The sequence below is a fragment of the Tenrec ecaudatus genome, chromosome 14, assembly GCF_050624435.1.
Source record: "Tenrec ecaudatus isolate mTenEca1 chromosome 14, mTenEca1.hap1, whole genome shotgun sequence".
Lineage (NCBI taxonomy): Eukaryota > Metazoa > Chordata > Mammalia > Afrosoricida > Tenrecidae > Tenrec > Tenrec ecaudatus.
The window spans coordinates 52,259,713-52,275,674 of NC_134543.1; the positions used below are offsets into that span (position 1 = coordinate 52,259,713).

The following is a 15,962-nucleotide window of genomic DNA, read 5'->3' on the forward strand; positions in this document are numbered from 1 at the left end:
TCTCTCTTGTGTTGGGTGTTTTCCTACCTCCTTTTCTTTTCTGTGGATTCTGCATATGTGTGTTTGTGGTTCATTCTTGCCTTCTTTCCATCATTGAGTCTGTTCTATCTTGGGGGCTGTTCTCCCTTTGATGGTCTCAGTGGAGTTTTTCTGTGTGACGGTCTCTTGTATGTGCTTGGTGAGTGTTGTTCTTCTGCCCATACTGGGTCAGTGAGGATGTTTTGTAGTGCTGGGTTCCTTTTAGCATAGTCTTTGAGGCTTTCCTTGTCCAGGAAGACTCTCACTTCTCTATCAATTTTGATAGATAAATTGGCCGAATAGAGTATTCTTGGGTTTGCATTATTTTCCTGCAATTTTTCGGAATATGCTGCTCCACTGTCTCCTCTTCTTCATAGTGTCTTCTGAAAGGTATAAACATATTCTTATCTGTTTGCCTTTCTTTTGGTTACCCATTTTTCCCCAACTGCTCTCATAATTTTCTCCTTTTCCTCAAAGTTAGATAGTTTAACAACTATATGTCTTGATGACTTCTTATGGGGATTCAATCTAGCTGGTGTTCTTTTGGCCTCCTGAGTAGTTGCCTGGTTTTTAGTCATTAAGTTAGGAAAATTTTCCTCCAATAATTCCATTACTATTTTGGATGCTGGTTTCCTTGATGTGCATTCCTCCGGCAGGCCGATAATTCTGATGTTGTTCCTTCTCATAGTGTCAGACATAGTTCTGAGGTTTTCTTCAGCTTTTCTGATGGACTTATTGGACTTTTTCTTACATTTATTAATTTCTGCTTGCGAATCCTCTAGGTCACTGGTGCAGTTCTGTGCCTCCTCCATTCTCTGGGCGAAGTCTGTGAGTTTGCTATTAGCTTTTGTTATCTTGCCCATTAACTCCTGTATTTCCCTTTGGTGCAGGGCTTTTATTTCCTCAATCATTTCATCCTTTTTCTGTAATGCTTCCCTCATGTCCTGTATGGCTCCAAGCAGCATTCTGAAAATTTCTTTCTGTGGGAGGTCAACCTCTTCCTTTTCTATGACTGCTGTTAGGTCCAAGTGGTCCTCTAGCATTGGATTTTGTTTCTCTTTTCTTGTTGAAACTGTGGAAGCAGCTTGCTGGTTTTTGGTCATTTAGATGGAAATTGGTGCCATTTTCCCAGGTGTCTCAGAGCCCTGGGCTCTGTCTTTGGGAAGTTGGCGTTGGTGTTTCAGCTGGTTGCCTTTAGCCAACTGTCTCCTGGGGTTGTGTTTCACCTTTGTCCTGCTAGGGATTCCCTTTCGCCTTGGTCTATGGTTTGTGCTGCAGTCACCTTTAGGTCCCGGCTTAGGTGCTGTTTGCAACTGTGCACGCTGCGGTCTGATAGAAAGTATAGGCCCCAGTACAGAGGCGTGTATTTAGAGGATGGGTTGGGGATTGGGTGTCTGTTTCTGGCTAGGGGCACTTCCCTCAGGTAGGCAGGTGGGATGGGAGCCCACGACTGGTGTGTAGATGCACCACTTGGTGCCCAAAGGGTGGAACAGAGTGAGCAGGGAGAAGGGCAAATGCAGTGAGCAAGTTCCAATGGCTTGGGTTCCTATGCAGCAGCTGCAGAAATTTTGCCAAACGTGGGTCCTCTGCCTGGCAGGCCTGAAGCAGTGTGGCAGGATGGGAACCTCTGCATGCATGCGTGTGTGTGTGTCCCAGCACCCACACAGGCGTGTGCGTGTATAAAGGGGAGAAGGGGTGGGGAGGCCCGGGGAGGGGGCTGGATGCCGGATCTGCAAGGAGCGCAGTGACAGGGCAGCCACCTCTGGGCTCAGACCTCTCAGCGGGCAGCAGGTCTGATTGGCAGTTCCCACTGAGCACTAAGGCAGGACCACAGCCTCTGCCTTCCACCTGGCTGTGGCATCTGGAGCGCGCCTCCAGGAGAAGCGGGGCGGGTCTCGCCCGCTGGACCGCAAGGCGTTCCTGGGTGGAGCCCAGATATGCAGGGGGTGGGGGTTGTAGCTGGAGCACACACAAGACCCTGGACACCCTGAGGCGGGGTGGGGTTACTGACTGGCTGTTTTGCATGGAATGCCAAGGCAGGCACGGTCTCCATGGTGCACCTGGCTGCCCTGTGGCACCATTCCCGGCGGAGCAGGCGCCCCGTGCTCTGCACCAGAAACCCCGGGTGTCCACACATAGCCCTGATGATCAGGTGGGGGTCCACCTCTGGGTCCGAGAGATGTTCTGAGTGGTCTTGGGAATCGAACAGATAGATTGGATACCCCTATTCCTCCCCCAACTCTGCCCACTCACCGATCTCTTCGGAGCTCCAGGCATGAGCTACCTATCTGGTGGCCATCTTCCTGGAGTCCTTCCATAAAATTACTTTCATTGCTACTTCATAACTGTCATTTTGCTACTCTTATGAATTGTAATGTAAATCGCTGATATGCAGGATGTGTTTTCATGGTTCCAAATTGAACATAATTAAAGCATGGTGATTAATCACAAAAACAGTATGTAATTATATTGTGAAATATTTATTTCTAATGACAAATAAATGAAATTTTGTCTTGAAGCATGTTGCTGCATGGGTAGCAGTCCTTCACACCAGGTAAGTGGGCGTATCTGCATGTGGGCGGATCCGCCTGGAGACAGATACAGGAGCGGTATCTCGGTTCCTAAGACCATTGGAAATATGTGTTTTCCAACAGTCTTAGGCAACTCCTGTGAAAGGGTCATTAGAACCCCCAAAGGGGTCGCGACCCACAGGTTGAGAACCACTGAGTTGATCTCAGAAACCCCAGGATATTTTTCTGCTTTCTTCTCTATTGAGATTTTTATCTGTTTTACTTTGTTATTGTTCATTTTGGAGATTTTTTTTTTTGGAATGTGTTCTATATAGGATATCCATGGCAGGTAAATCTATAGAGACAGTAACTTGATTAGTGGTTCCTTGAGGGTATGGCAGAGGAGGCTGGGACAAATGGAGCACTCATAGCAATGAGTACAAGACGACAAAAATGCTCTAAAATGATTGTGGTGATAAAAGCACAACTCTTCTTAAGCTGATCGAACTTCTGAATTGTATGATTTGTGCATTATATGCCAATAAAAGAAAGAGCAACAGGGTTTTGTTGCGATGCACAGGGCATTTTGCTGTTGACTTTCTAAAGGGCCAAAGAATCATAACATCTCCTTTTAGGAGAGTGTTGTTGAAAATGTTAGCTAAAGCTTCACCAGAGGGTCTTTCTGTACTGTGACACAGTTCTTATTTATTATTCTCATCAAACAAGGGCAATTTTTGTGAGAGTTTTGATGGGAAATCATTAGGCATCCACTTTCGAGTCCTAATTTGGCTTTCTCAATCTTAAAAAAAGAATTTTGAAGAGTACACATTTGTCTTCAATTAGTAATATGAAAAACTACTGTATTGGCATGGTTAAATTCCTAAGACCCTCAATTTTAAAAAAATATATTTTTATTGGGGGCTCCTACAACTCTTAAAACAATCCATACACACATCCATTGTAAGTCAAGCACATCTGTACATTTGTTATCATCATCATTTTAAAAACATAGTGATCATTCATTATAAAACAATATATTTGATCCATAGTTTAAGGAAACAGGCCTTTTGAGTCATTCAGTTCTTTCCATTGATTTGTCTAATAACCTACCCATCTTCCCACTTATTCAGAAATAATTTTAAATAATTTCTTAAAACAATTCGGGGGAACAAATATATGTGAAAATGTCAAAAAAGGAGAAAACTTAAGCTAGAAAAATAAATAAGGGAATCAAACATACAGGGTAAAGTCTCAAATATTTGCAAAATGGAAATGGGTTACAATTTGATTTGGAGTTTTCCAGTAATTAATGTAGAGAGACACAACCTTGCTTGCTTAAAGTGAGGAGGACTTTAAGCACTTGCTTTTGATAGCTGGGCACCATCAGCTTTCTTCACCACATTTGCTTATGTACCCATTTGTCTTCAGCGATCGTGTCGGGAAGGGGAGCATCATGGAATGCCCGTTTAATAGGACAAAGTGTTCTTGCATTGAGGGAGTACTTGAGTGGAGGCCCAATGTCCATCTGCAACCATAATACTAAACCTAAAAGTATATGCACATAGATCTACTTCCCCATCATCATATATAAATATATTTACATATGCCTGTATTTAGACCTCTATGAATGCCCTTTGCCTCCTAGTTCCTTCCTCTATTTCCTTTTCCTTTCCTCTTGTCCCACTATCATACTGAGCCTTCATTTGTGGTTCAGTAATTCCTCTCAGTTACATTGCCCTTGATCAAGTCCTACCAGGCCTCTTACACCCTCCTTGCCACTGATTTTGGATCACTTGTTATTCCCTTGTCCCTGGGTATGTTAACACCACTTCCTTTCCCCCGCCTCCCCTTCTCCCAGTACCTTCAACTCTTCAGGGATACTTTGATGACTGGTATCATCACTTAAAAAGCTGTCTTTACCTTTATGGAGCTGATGGTGAGAAATTGGTTTCTATTTTTAATTTTTCTATTTTTAATTCTACTTTTCCATAATTTTTAACTTACCTCATATTTATAGTACAATGTATTTAAATTTCCAAAGCTTTATTTTTCTGTCATTCTATTTTATTATATTAGTGACATTATCTTTATGGCTATTTAGTCCATATTTCAAACCATAAAAGGAAAGAAAATGAGAGCGATGTGGAAGGAAATTGTGAGTTTAAAATCAGATTTTGTTTAATTGAAATACCGACTTGGCATGAAAGGGCAAACATACTTTCATAAGCAGCAATTGCAAAAAATTAAGTTGACTCTGCTGGTCAGTCATTTAAAAGCTAAGTCAAATACCAGAGTTACACCAATGGGATTCTCTATTGAATAAGAGCTTCTCCTCCCACACCCCTCCCCCTTCCTTTTACACTTTTTATAGAAACATCATTTAAAAGTCCATATATATGAATGTTCTTTTGTAGCATTTCTCAGCACAATATAACGACTATCTACTTTTCGTTGAAGGCCCATGAGCTATAAACCACATGCTTTGTGAATCATTAGGTACTCAGAGTTTGCCTCCAATGTGTAGTAAGGAAAAATCCTGAAGCACCAAGTCATCACATACATTACATGGAATTCATAATGTAGATCTCTCACAGTTGTCTGTGGCCATGACCTTACTCAACGTTTCTTAAGCTGTGGGTCAAGGACTCCATGGGGGCTGCATAACTGAATGGGTTTTGGAATATGCATGACCAAAATTAATTCAAAATGAAATGCATAATGAATCTGAGATGTTCTGGCAGCACTTTCCCAGGTTGTGAATTTCTCAGGTGAAAGACATGGTGAGAGGAAATCGTTAGGAAGCCTTGACCTAACCCAGAATGAAAGGCAGTGGGATAGCCAGCTCTTTTTGTTAAACAAATGGATGTGTTTTTTATGGCCACTTTGATACAGTACATATCAATATTGTATTGATATATATTTCCTCAATGAAATGTATTTCTCAATTGACCCTTATTTCCAAAGGAATCAAGGTTTTGGTAAGTACAATTTTGTAGGCAGACTATTTACATATCCTTAAGTAAATGCATTGACAATCCTACAGCCTAGGTGTGATTTCAGTTTAAAATAAAAACAGAAACATCATCAGCAACGCACCACATGAAAATATGTTTTGAATGAGTAGATAGAAGAGTGGTGGCTTTCTTTCTTGTGCTTTCCTGTTATTTATTATTTGGCATCCTCTATTGGTTTGTCTATAGGGAAGGAATGGCCTTGTGATACAGATGTAGCTGCTCCAGCTTATAAATACATTCCTCATAGGAATTAAGATGGGCATTTGGTTCTAGTCCAGATATCTGAACACTATGTATGCTTAAAGGCGACAGTCTAGCACCTGAAGTCTAGTAGGCACCTAATGAGTATCACCTGCATCTCTCAAACCAAACAAACATATTACACTTCTTATTATTGTTTTTACTGGATAAATAAATAATCCTAAAACCTAAGAGTAAAATGTCATTTAAAATGTAGTAGATGTCTTATCAAATAGACTCAAGTTAAGGCAAAAACAAAAAGTTACTAGGGGTCTGGTGCATACATGCACAGGTTCATTCCAAATAAAACATATTGAAACATGTCTCTGTGATAAGTGGACTTCTGCAGACAAGTTCCCTCAGTCATACATTTGTTTTAGTTTCCTTCGGATGTCTTCACGGAAAAAAAAGGATGCTTTTTGTGCCATGGAGAAAAACAAAACAAAAACATTTTGCTGTCAGAGCCAAAATCAAAATTTTAATCAAACTCAAGTTGACACCTTCCAAAATCATTGAAGCTTTACAAGTTTGTGTGAATGGGGCCCAAAATAAAACAAATGTTTTTACATGGGTCGTGTATTTTAAGGAATCTCCAAAAGACTTCAAAAATGAGCCAAGTAAAAGAAGATTGTCAACCTCCACAAGTGGAGAAACTGTGGCTGAAGTCCAGGAACTGGTGGATGAAGGCTACAGAGTTACCACTGATTCAATAAGGACTGAAGTTGGAATCTCACGTGGCTCAGCTTTTTCCATTTTAAGGAAACACCGTGCCCTCAGCAAGCTTTCAGCTAGATGGGTTCAAAAACATTATGCAAACATCAGTAGCTCAAAGAGTTCATCTTTCCACCTGTCTTTTCTGGAAGATCAAATCTAGTGAGGATGATTTTATAGAACAAATCATAACTAGGGACGAGTCCTGGGTTTATCAGTACGATCTAGACTGCGAAGTCCAATCAAAACAGTGGCTTCTGAGAGGACCTGGTAGATCAGTCAAATCCAAGGCCGAGAGGTCAGTTCTAAACGGTACGGCAACTGTTTTTGTTTATTTGTTTTTTTCAGAGGGATAGTTTTTTGACAGATTTCCTCAAAGGACACAGAGAAAAATTCGCTGGGATGTATTATAAAGATTTTATTTTAATTAAAAATTATACTGGTGAGGAAAAAGTCCAGGAAATTTTCACTAAGGGTTTTTTTGTTTGTTTTTCTATCATAACAGTGCAACTGCTTCTTCTGCAGGGGTTGCAAGGGCTGTCCTGTGCAGTTCATTGGAAAACCTTACTCCATCTATGGCCCTAACCTTGCTTGTTGAGACTCCTTTTCGTTCCCCAAATTCAAATAACATTTCAGAGGAACACATTTGAGTCCCTTGAAAAGGTCAAAAGTGCCATTTTGACCTGGTGTACATCACAGAGCGCAGACCTCCTGGGAGAAGGGCTAGAGAGAGGAAACTAGAGCCTTCGGAAGTGTATCGACCTAAATGGAAGACAGCCAAAAGAAGGTAACTTCACATGTTGATAGTTTGATTTAATAAAGGTTTCTGTGCTTTTATAGCAAGATTTTTAGACTTTGCCTTTTACAAAAGATGTGAGTATGGTTATATAACACTCCTTCTTTTGTTGAAATATATGTAACCTGGTCTATATTTTCAGTCAAGCCATTTCAAATGGGAATGTGGAGTACTGAATCAGAATGAATGACATAATGTAAGATTATTCCTAATTGTACAAAGGTGAAAAGAGCAATAGAGAAAACCTGTACAGGAGGTTGAAAAGGGAAAGATGACAAGAAATGGCTTCAGGTAAAAGTGGTGGAAAGTGGGGAGGGAGAGATCGGGCCTACTGTTGCCCGCTTCACCGCAGCTAGTCGCCATTGTGCTGAGTCTGATTCATGGTGAGCCCATGCATTTCAGAGTTGACCTGTGTTCCACAGGGTTTCAGGACCTAATTTAGGGGAAAGTTGATTACCAGGTCTTTCTCCCAAGGCCACTCTGGATATACTCAACCCTCTAATTTCTAAAGCAGTTGAGCTCATTAACTGATTGCATTCCTGTTGCGCTCTGTGTCACCTGGCTAAAGGGGACAGGGTGATGGTGAGCTGCTCAGGTGAGTCACTCTGGCTTTTTGTATTACAATTCATTTGTCTTTACTGCTTCCTGCCACCAACAGGAATTCCTTCCACTGATTCAGCACAGGACCAATTAGGCAATCCTATTTATTTGTCTTATGTAAAGGAGGCTTGGTGTTGAACAATTACCAAAACATAACAGAATGCTTTGCACACAGCCATGGCAGGTCAGATATTGCTGTGTCCATTGAAAACACTAATGATGTCGAGTACGGAGGCGCCACCTGCTACCTGTTTCAACAAGTGGAAACTAGAACTGAGTTTCCAACCCTTGTCCCTCCTGTCAAGTTCACATGACCTGAAAAGATGACTAGCAAAAAGCCATAGTAATAGTAGGAAGCAGCAAATGAAAAATAATGCTGTGTGTGTGTCATGTATGACACAAAGTTCACCGATTCCAACCATTTTTAAAGTGCAGTTCAGCAACATTACTTCACCATGCTGTGATACTATCAACACTATCCATTTTCCACCACTACATACAAATCCAGCACCTCTTCAGCAATAATGGTACTAGGTCCTTCTCCACCCAGCCCTTGGTAACCTCTAGTAAACTTTGGTTTCTTGGACTATTCTGCAATATTTCATATAACTGGGCTCATATGATATTTTATTTCTGACTTATTTCACTCAGCATGTTTTAGGGTGCATCCACATTTACTGTGTATCAGAACTTCATGTCTCTTTCCAGTTGAATAGTAATCCACTTACGCACTTCCCACACTTGGTGTACAAGGATGGCTTTTTTAAGTGGGTGGGGATGTGAAGAGGCATTGAGTTGAGGAGAGCTGCTTTATGCCCTTGCTTTGATGTGTCTAGGGAACTAAATTGAAGCAAATAAAAATGAAAACACATACAGTCAGCTACATGAAGTTAAATACTATATTTTCCAATATTTATTCTTCTATTTGTGGTCCACCCACTACATGGATCTGTCACACAAATCTCAGCTCACTGCCAAGGAAGGGGTCAAAGCCCTCTAGATCGAATATAGATGAATAAAGATTGAATATAGATTGGCATTTTCCCTCACCAAAGTCTAAGCCAAGATGATGGGATCACGAGAGAATCTGAGAGTCCCTTCTCCTGCCAATTAGATGGTAGTGTTTTTCTTTTTCTGTAAGAATCAACAGCTCTTTCAAAGAAATGCATGCTACCTAAAAGAGCGTAGATTCACCTAGTGGACAAGAGAGAAATCTTCTCTGTCTAAACCAAATAAGCAAAATATTTAAACAACATATATGTTTATTCCATAAAGAGCAGGGGTCAATTATATTATTGGGTAATCTTAATAGGAATAATGGCTTCATGGGAATTCATTAATGGGAATTATACTGTCCTTAAGAGTTAAAATTTGGTTAAAATAATCTGACCAAATAGCTACAGGAATACCCACAATTTTGTACACCTGCTTTATGCCACTTCACTTTTATGAACGACCTACCATCGTACTGTTTGCATTAATCGAGAGAAATCTGAAGATGACTGTCACTTTTTAAAAAGGGAGAGGGCTCTGGCTAGTGTTCCATGTTTGCTTTGTAGTTCACCCACCCAAGCAGCGCAAACATGTGGCGGCCTCTGCGGCCAGGAACTACACTCGGCATCTCGGCCTCTGCCACTTGAGCCGGGGCCGGTGAATACTACAAGAATGTGTTTGATGTGCTATTTGGTAGGATTTGTTAAATTATTTTAGAAATATGGAATCAAAAAAGTTTCTTATAAATTAAGTGAATGTCTTCACCTAACTCCATTTTGATTCACAAAGTTTTCCTTAAAAAGCTCTATTTTCAGGTTTTCAAGAAAAACTTAGGTATAGTTAGGCCAGTTTCCAACAAGAAACCTAAAGGGAAAGAGATTCTTTAAATGTTATGCTATCCTTTATCTTCAACCTCCTTTGCAGTACTTTTCACGATGCACAATAGTGTATCTGCTTATTTGACTATAACTACCACTAAGCTGAAAGGTCCTTAAAAGAAGGAACAGAATCTCTCCCATTCTCTTCTATAGCTGACCCCAAAACATCAGCATCTGTTATATGGTGGCCATCAAAACACACAGCAGTGGTTCCCAACCTTCCTAATGCCGTGACTCTTTAATACAGTTCCTCCTGTTGGAGTGACCCCCCCCCAACCATAAAATTATTTTTTGTTGCTACATCATAACTGTAATTTTGCTTCTGTCACAAATCAGGCAACCCCTGTGAAAGGGTTGCTTGACCCCCAAAGGGGTGGCACACCACAAGTTGAGAAGCGCTGCATTGTAGAATAAACACTTTCTACAGAATAAAATCTCATACCCAATCTCATATTTTGCACAAGATTATTAGAGGAGAAACTGGAAAACAAATACTCAGGTAGCAAAATAAATGGAAAAGAGGGCTGCAGCATTATTCACTGCACACAGTCTGGTTTACTTTGCCAACCAAAGAGGCAACATGGAACAGAGATTCAGACAGTGGTCTTCTCAGCAGCCCGTGATCCCCAAATAGGTCTGTATCTGCCCACAGGAAACAATGCCTTATTTTGAATTTGTACAAAGTTTTGTATGGGTCAGAGATGGTTCTGCTTTAAACAGTAATTTAGAGTAACCTCTGAAAGGTTAGGTCCCCAGGAAGAGAGAAATTGTCTTCACAATCGACTTCCACCACAAAGAGAGAGTGAGTTAAATGACAACGGTCTGATCTTGAATTGAGACCATTGGGGCTGGAGATTATTTCTCTCTGGATTCTCAACACAGGGCAATGAAGACATAAAAACCCTTTTCCAACATAAAGGGAACCTGTGCCTGAGCTTTCCACCTGACTCCAGAAAGTCAGTTACAGAGTCAGAGATGCATAAAGAACTGAGAGAAAACTTAAAGGTTTAAAAGAGCAATCTTGTTGAGACAAGTGATTTAGAGATCATCTGGTCCAATAATCCATTTCACAGATGAGGAAACCAAAAAGATCAGGAAGGTGAGATGCCCTGCCTATGGTTAGCTAGCAACATTTGATTTTGTGCCAAAGAGCATATTCCAACTCATAGCAACCTTATAGGGCAGAGTAGATCTGCCTCATAGAATTTCCAAAATTATATCTTTAGGGAAGTAGAAGGCCCTATCTTTTGCCCCTTGAGCAATTGGTGAGTTTGCACCGCTAACTTTTGGGTTAGCAATCAAGTGCTTAATCCCTATGCCACCCACCAGAGCTTTTAAAAACTTGGTCTAGAACCCCATTTTCTCATGATATTTCTGCCACGCTTCCTGTATTTTCTATCATTATGCCCACCAATAATGTGGAGAAAACTGAGACAGACTCAATCTCCATCAAGTGATGGGAAACCAGCAAGTACGGGAAGATAAATAATGGTACAGGGTGGCAGTTAAACTTTAACTGGTTAGACTCCGGTGTCAGTAGGAGCGGTGCAGCTGATGTGAGAAATAGGTGTGGGGTGTAGTGCCCCATGAGTCCAACAACTCTGGAAGGAACCAGAACCAGATGACTGAGAAGATGCATACGCGGCTGCAGGAGGGCCTAAGTGCACAAAAGCAATGCTAGGACGTGACCCAGATTGAAAACATGAGTGGGGTCAACCCTCTCTACAGCTGGGTCGGGGCAGAAGCAAAACCAGATCCAATTTCACCTTGTTCAGGGTGGTGCGGGGGAAGACAAGAGGTGGGGGCAGTGGAAGGGAGGCCAAGGGAGTTGGAGAAGGTGAGAAATGGCCTGGTGACCCGAGCCGATCTAGCACCAGGACCAGAAGCAGGGAGAGCAGCCCGCGGGCAGCGCCAGCGGGGGCGGGGCTTCCAGAGCGGAGCGTGCGGCCCGCAGGGCGGAGCCGGCGCCCGGGCGCCGCCTACGTCGGGCAGCGTGACAATGGGCGGGGCGTGGAACGCGCCTGCGGCGGCCGCGGGCCTCCAGGGGGGCGGAGCCGCCGCCGCCGCCGCCGCCGCAGCCCCGGCCGGGATTTGAAAGATTAAAAATTCCGGGTGGACAGGGCGGCGGCATTTAATGTGTGGTGGAAGCGCCGGGGACCGCGGCTCGGCGTTGGGCCAGGCAGCCGGCGGCGTGTCGGCACCATGAATTTCGCGGGCCGTGGGTCGCCGCGGACCCCGGAACACAACGGCCGGGGCGGCGGCGGCGGCGGCGGCGCCTGGGAGTTGGGCTCCGATGCGGAGCCAGCGTTTGGCGGCGGCGTCTGCTGCTTCGAACACCTGCCCGGCGGGGACCCCGGCGACGGCGAAGCGCCCCTGACCCTGCTGCGCGCTGACCCGGGACTGCACTTGGCGACCGGCGCCGAGGACCACAACCACCACCTGGCGCTGGACCCCTGCCTCAGTGACGAGAACTGTGACTTCAGCTCGGCTGAGTCAGGCTCCTCGCTGCGATACTACAGTGAAGGCGAGAGCGGCGGCGGCGGCGGCGGCAGCTCCTCCGCACTGCACCCGCCGCTGGGGCCGTCGAACTCCGGGGGCGGCGGGGCGGCGGGAGGGGGCCCCGGCGAGAGGAAGCGCACCCGGCCCGGCGGCCCGGCCGCCAGGCACCGCTACGAGGTGGTGACGGAGCTGGGCCCGGAGGAGGTGCGCTGGTTCTTCAAGGAGGACAAGAAGACCTGGAAGCCCTTCATCGGCTACGACTCGCTCCGCATCGAGCTCGCCTTTCGGACCCTGCTGCAGGCCACGGGCGCCGGGCCCCAGGCCGACGACCCCGACGGCGAGCATGTGGGCGGCTCGGCTTCCCCCGCGGGCCCCGCCTGCAGCTCCGGGGAGGACGACGACGAGGACCGCGCCTGCGGCTTCTGCCCGCGCGCGGCCAGGCACGAGCCCGAGATGGAGGAGGTGGTGAACATCGAGCCGGTGTGCGTGCGGGGCGGGCTCTACGAAGTGGATGTGACCCAAGGAGAATGCTACCCAGTCTACTGGAACCGTGAGTAGCCGGCCGGGGGAGGGTGGCGGCGGCCCCCCCGCCCGCAGCAGGCCGGGGGTGGGGCGGGACGGGCTGCCCCTGTTGGTGCCAAGACGCACGCGCGCGGCTTTGGCACCCGAGCGCCGCGCCGAGGGAGGCCTGGCGTTGGGTGGGAGCTGGATGCGGGGAGCGCCGGCACGTGAAGGGTAAACAGACGGATGGCCAAACGCAGGCTGCTCGGGATCAGGAGGAGGGGACATCGCCCTGGGAGCGTCTTCCGGGTGAGCCGGGCGCCGCGGCCATCCCCCGGAGGCGGTCCACGAAGGGATCCCCAACCCGAAAGGTTGCATTTCGTGTGCTTACCTGAGCTTTGTCCACTTGGGGATCTGATTCGGTCTCATTTACCCCGAAGTGCCTCTGACTTAAATAGCAGCGTGTCCTCTGGGGAGAGGAGGTGGGAGCGGATCTGTACGGGAATCAACAGTTCAGTTATGGACTCAGCAGGAGGAGAAAATTAGTACCCAGCGGGAAAGGGGCGGGGGCAGGTTGCTCCTACTAGGTGCGCACGTCCAGGGCAGGTAGAATGAAAGCAGTGTGCGGAGCAGCCGAATTTTGGCAAGTGAGGCCACCCATCCGCTATGGAATTCTCGTTTGCGTCTCTTGCTTGTTTTATATAGATAAATATATTTTGAATTTATATATTTAAAATATATATTTTAAATTTTCTCCTCTTTATGCTGAAAAATTAAAGACCTAGGCCCGTTACCTCATCTGTAAAATGGGGATGATTGTACCCAACTCAGCGTGGTTGTGAAGCTGGGATGGGAAAATATTCGTAAGGGACTTAGCCTATTCGGTAGACAACAACACAATGAGGTTTATAATTAAATTAGAATACAGTGGCCAGAAATATAATATATAGCAGATATTTTCTAGTACTGGAAGCTACTAGCTAACAATATTTTGTAATATATGATTTTCATTCTAAAGGGTCCCAGCACCGTAACACAGATATCTTCATTGATTATCACTAGCCTGGCTTCTCCATACTTATCATTCAACATTTGGCCTCGTACTAATTATCTGTATTTATGGCTTGTTTTACTTTCTGTACATTTATCATCTTATGGGAAGAGTCCATCACCTACCTTTTATTCTCCTAGGCCAGTGCAATAGATAGTCAATAGATAGGTATTGAATTGCATCAGTGGTTCTGATAATGTTAAAAATTTCATGCTAATCACGAGTCACTAAGATAGCAAAGAAAGAATGCGTCAAATCACTAAACAGTATAAATATGACAGGAAAGTTAGTGTTGTGCTACAACTTAAGTTGACCCTGAAGACATTTGTTACCATATTGTACAAAGTCAGGGTAATGTAGGATCAGTAATATCGCTCCTCTTGATTATAAACTCACTTAGGGCAGGATTCCTTCGGCAGTGGTTCTCAACCTGTGGCTGGTGACCCCTTTAGGGGTCAAACAACCCTTTCACAAGGGTCACAACCTAAGATCATGGAAAAACAAATATTTCACAATTTATAATTACATGTTTTGTGATTAATCACCATGGTTTAATTATGTTCAATTTATAACAATGAAAATACATCCTGCGTATCAGACATTTACATTATGATTCATAACAGTAGCAAAATTACAGTTATGAAGTAGCAACGGAAATAATTTTATGGTTAGGAGACACCACAGCATGAGGAACTGGATTAAAGGGGCACAGCATTAGGACGGTTGAGAACCCCTGCTATAAAGGATTCCCTAGAAGGTAAATATTTATAGGAGTAGGTAGCCTCATCTTTCTCTCAGAGAGCAGCTGGTGGGTTTGAACCTTGGACCTTGAGGTTAGCAGTCCCAAGCTTATCTAACAGTCCCTAAGGCAGTGGTTCTCAACCTTCTTAATGCTGTAACCCTTTAATACAGTTCCTCATGTGGTGGTGACCTCCCAACCATAAAATTACTTTCTTTGCTACTTCATAACTGTTATTTTGCTACTTTATGAACCAGGAAACCCCTGTGAAAGGGTCCGTTTGACCCCCAAAGGGGTCGAGACCTACAAGTTGAGAACCACTGTTCTATAGGGTTCTATGAGTTGGCATTGACTCAGTGACAGTGGGTTTACACATAAAGGATTATATATAAGAACATCCTAAAATCACAGTCACTTCAACAACCACTAACAACAACAAAAGCATTGTACTGTATTCATTCATTTGCCTGTGCTTTTATCCTGTAAAAACATTAGGAAAGGTAGAAAAAAGGGAAAATCTTTATCCTTCCTGAGTGTCACACTTAACCTTTCCTTTGTATGATCTGGACATCACTTCATAATTTTTTCCCTCACAATGGAACCTGCGCAGCCAGAAAAAGTGGGATAAAATGCAGGTCATCTTCAGAGAAAGCGCCAGATAGCAAAAGATGGATCTTACCCTTAGAACAAATTCAAGTATATTCAGCTATAGTACTTTGTGCTCGTTTGGTTTATGATAAAATGGTTGGTGTTCGCATAGTGCTTTCCTGTTTACAATATAATTTTCATGTTATTTCACAGTGGTATAAAAATGCTCGCATTCTGTACATAAAGAAATAGTCTCAGTGAAATTAATGAGCTTGCTCAAGGTCACTCAGCTAGTAGGAGAGTACAGTGCAGTATCTATCCTTGTATGCATGTGCCAGGCTGCGGCGGAGGCGGGGAATGAGATGGAGAACGTGGGGAGGGTACACTTGTACATGAATGACTCATTTGGGAGAGTATCTAGAGAAGGGGCAAGGGTGGATGTACAATGCTAAGGAATTTGGACTTTGTCCAATTAATAAATGAGAACCAAACAATTGAAGGTTCTCTTTTACTCAGGTGATTGGTGCCAGTGTGGAGCTTAGATTGGAGAGTTAGCAGCTGGATAGCGTTAAAAAACTAATGATATAAGTCAAGTGAGAAATGGTGAGCGCCTTCCAGAAGCTAACCTGAAAGAAATGTGGGGTTAGTCTTTTTGACTCTACATTCCAAAAGCTAGTAGGCCAATTAATGATTTTAATTTTTTTGTTAATATAAAGGAACATAGTTCTTTGGGCTCCATTTTAACATTTTCTACATGGTTTTCTGCAAGGTACAGTCCTGTGGGTATACGAGGTCCTTCTAGCAAACAAGAGTGCTTCTCGTGG

General features: G+C 44.1%; 1 protein-coding gene across 7 annotated transcripts in view; it reads left to right on the forward strand.

Annotated features, from left to right (window-relative positions):
- The first annotated feature begins 11,840 nt into the window (after positions 1 to 11,840).
- The window catches only part of DDHD1 (DDHD domain containing 1), a 67,423-nt gene continuing 63,301 nt past the window's right edge, over positions 11,841 to 15,962 (forward strand). For all 7 annotated transcript variants that reach the window (XM_075530907.1, XM_075530908.1, XM_075530911.1 and 4 more), the window contains exon 1: positions 11,841 to 12,809. In XM_075530907.1, coding sequence (XP_075387022.1) covers positions 11,963 to 12,809 — 847 coding nt within the window. In that variant the 5' untranslated portion in view covers positions 11,841 to 11,962. The remainder of the gene's footprint in view (positions 12,810 to 15,962) is intronic.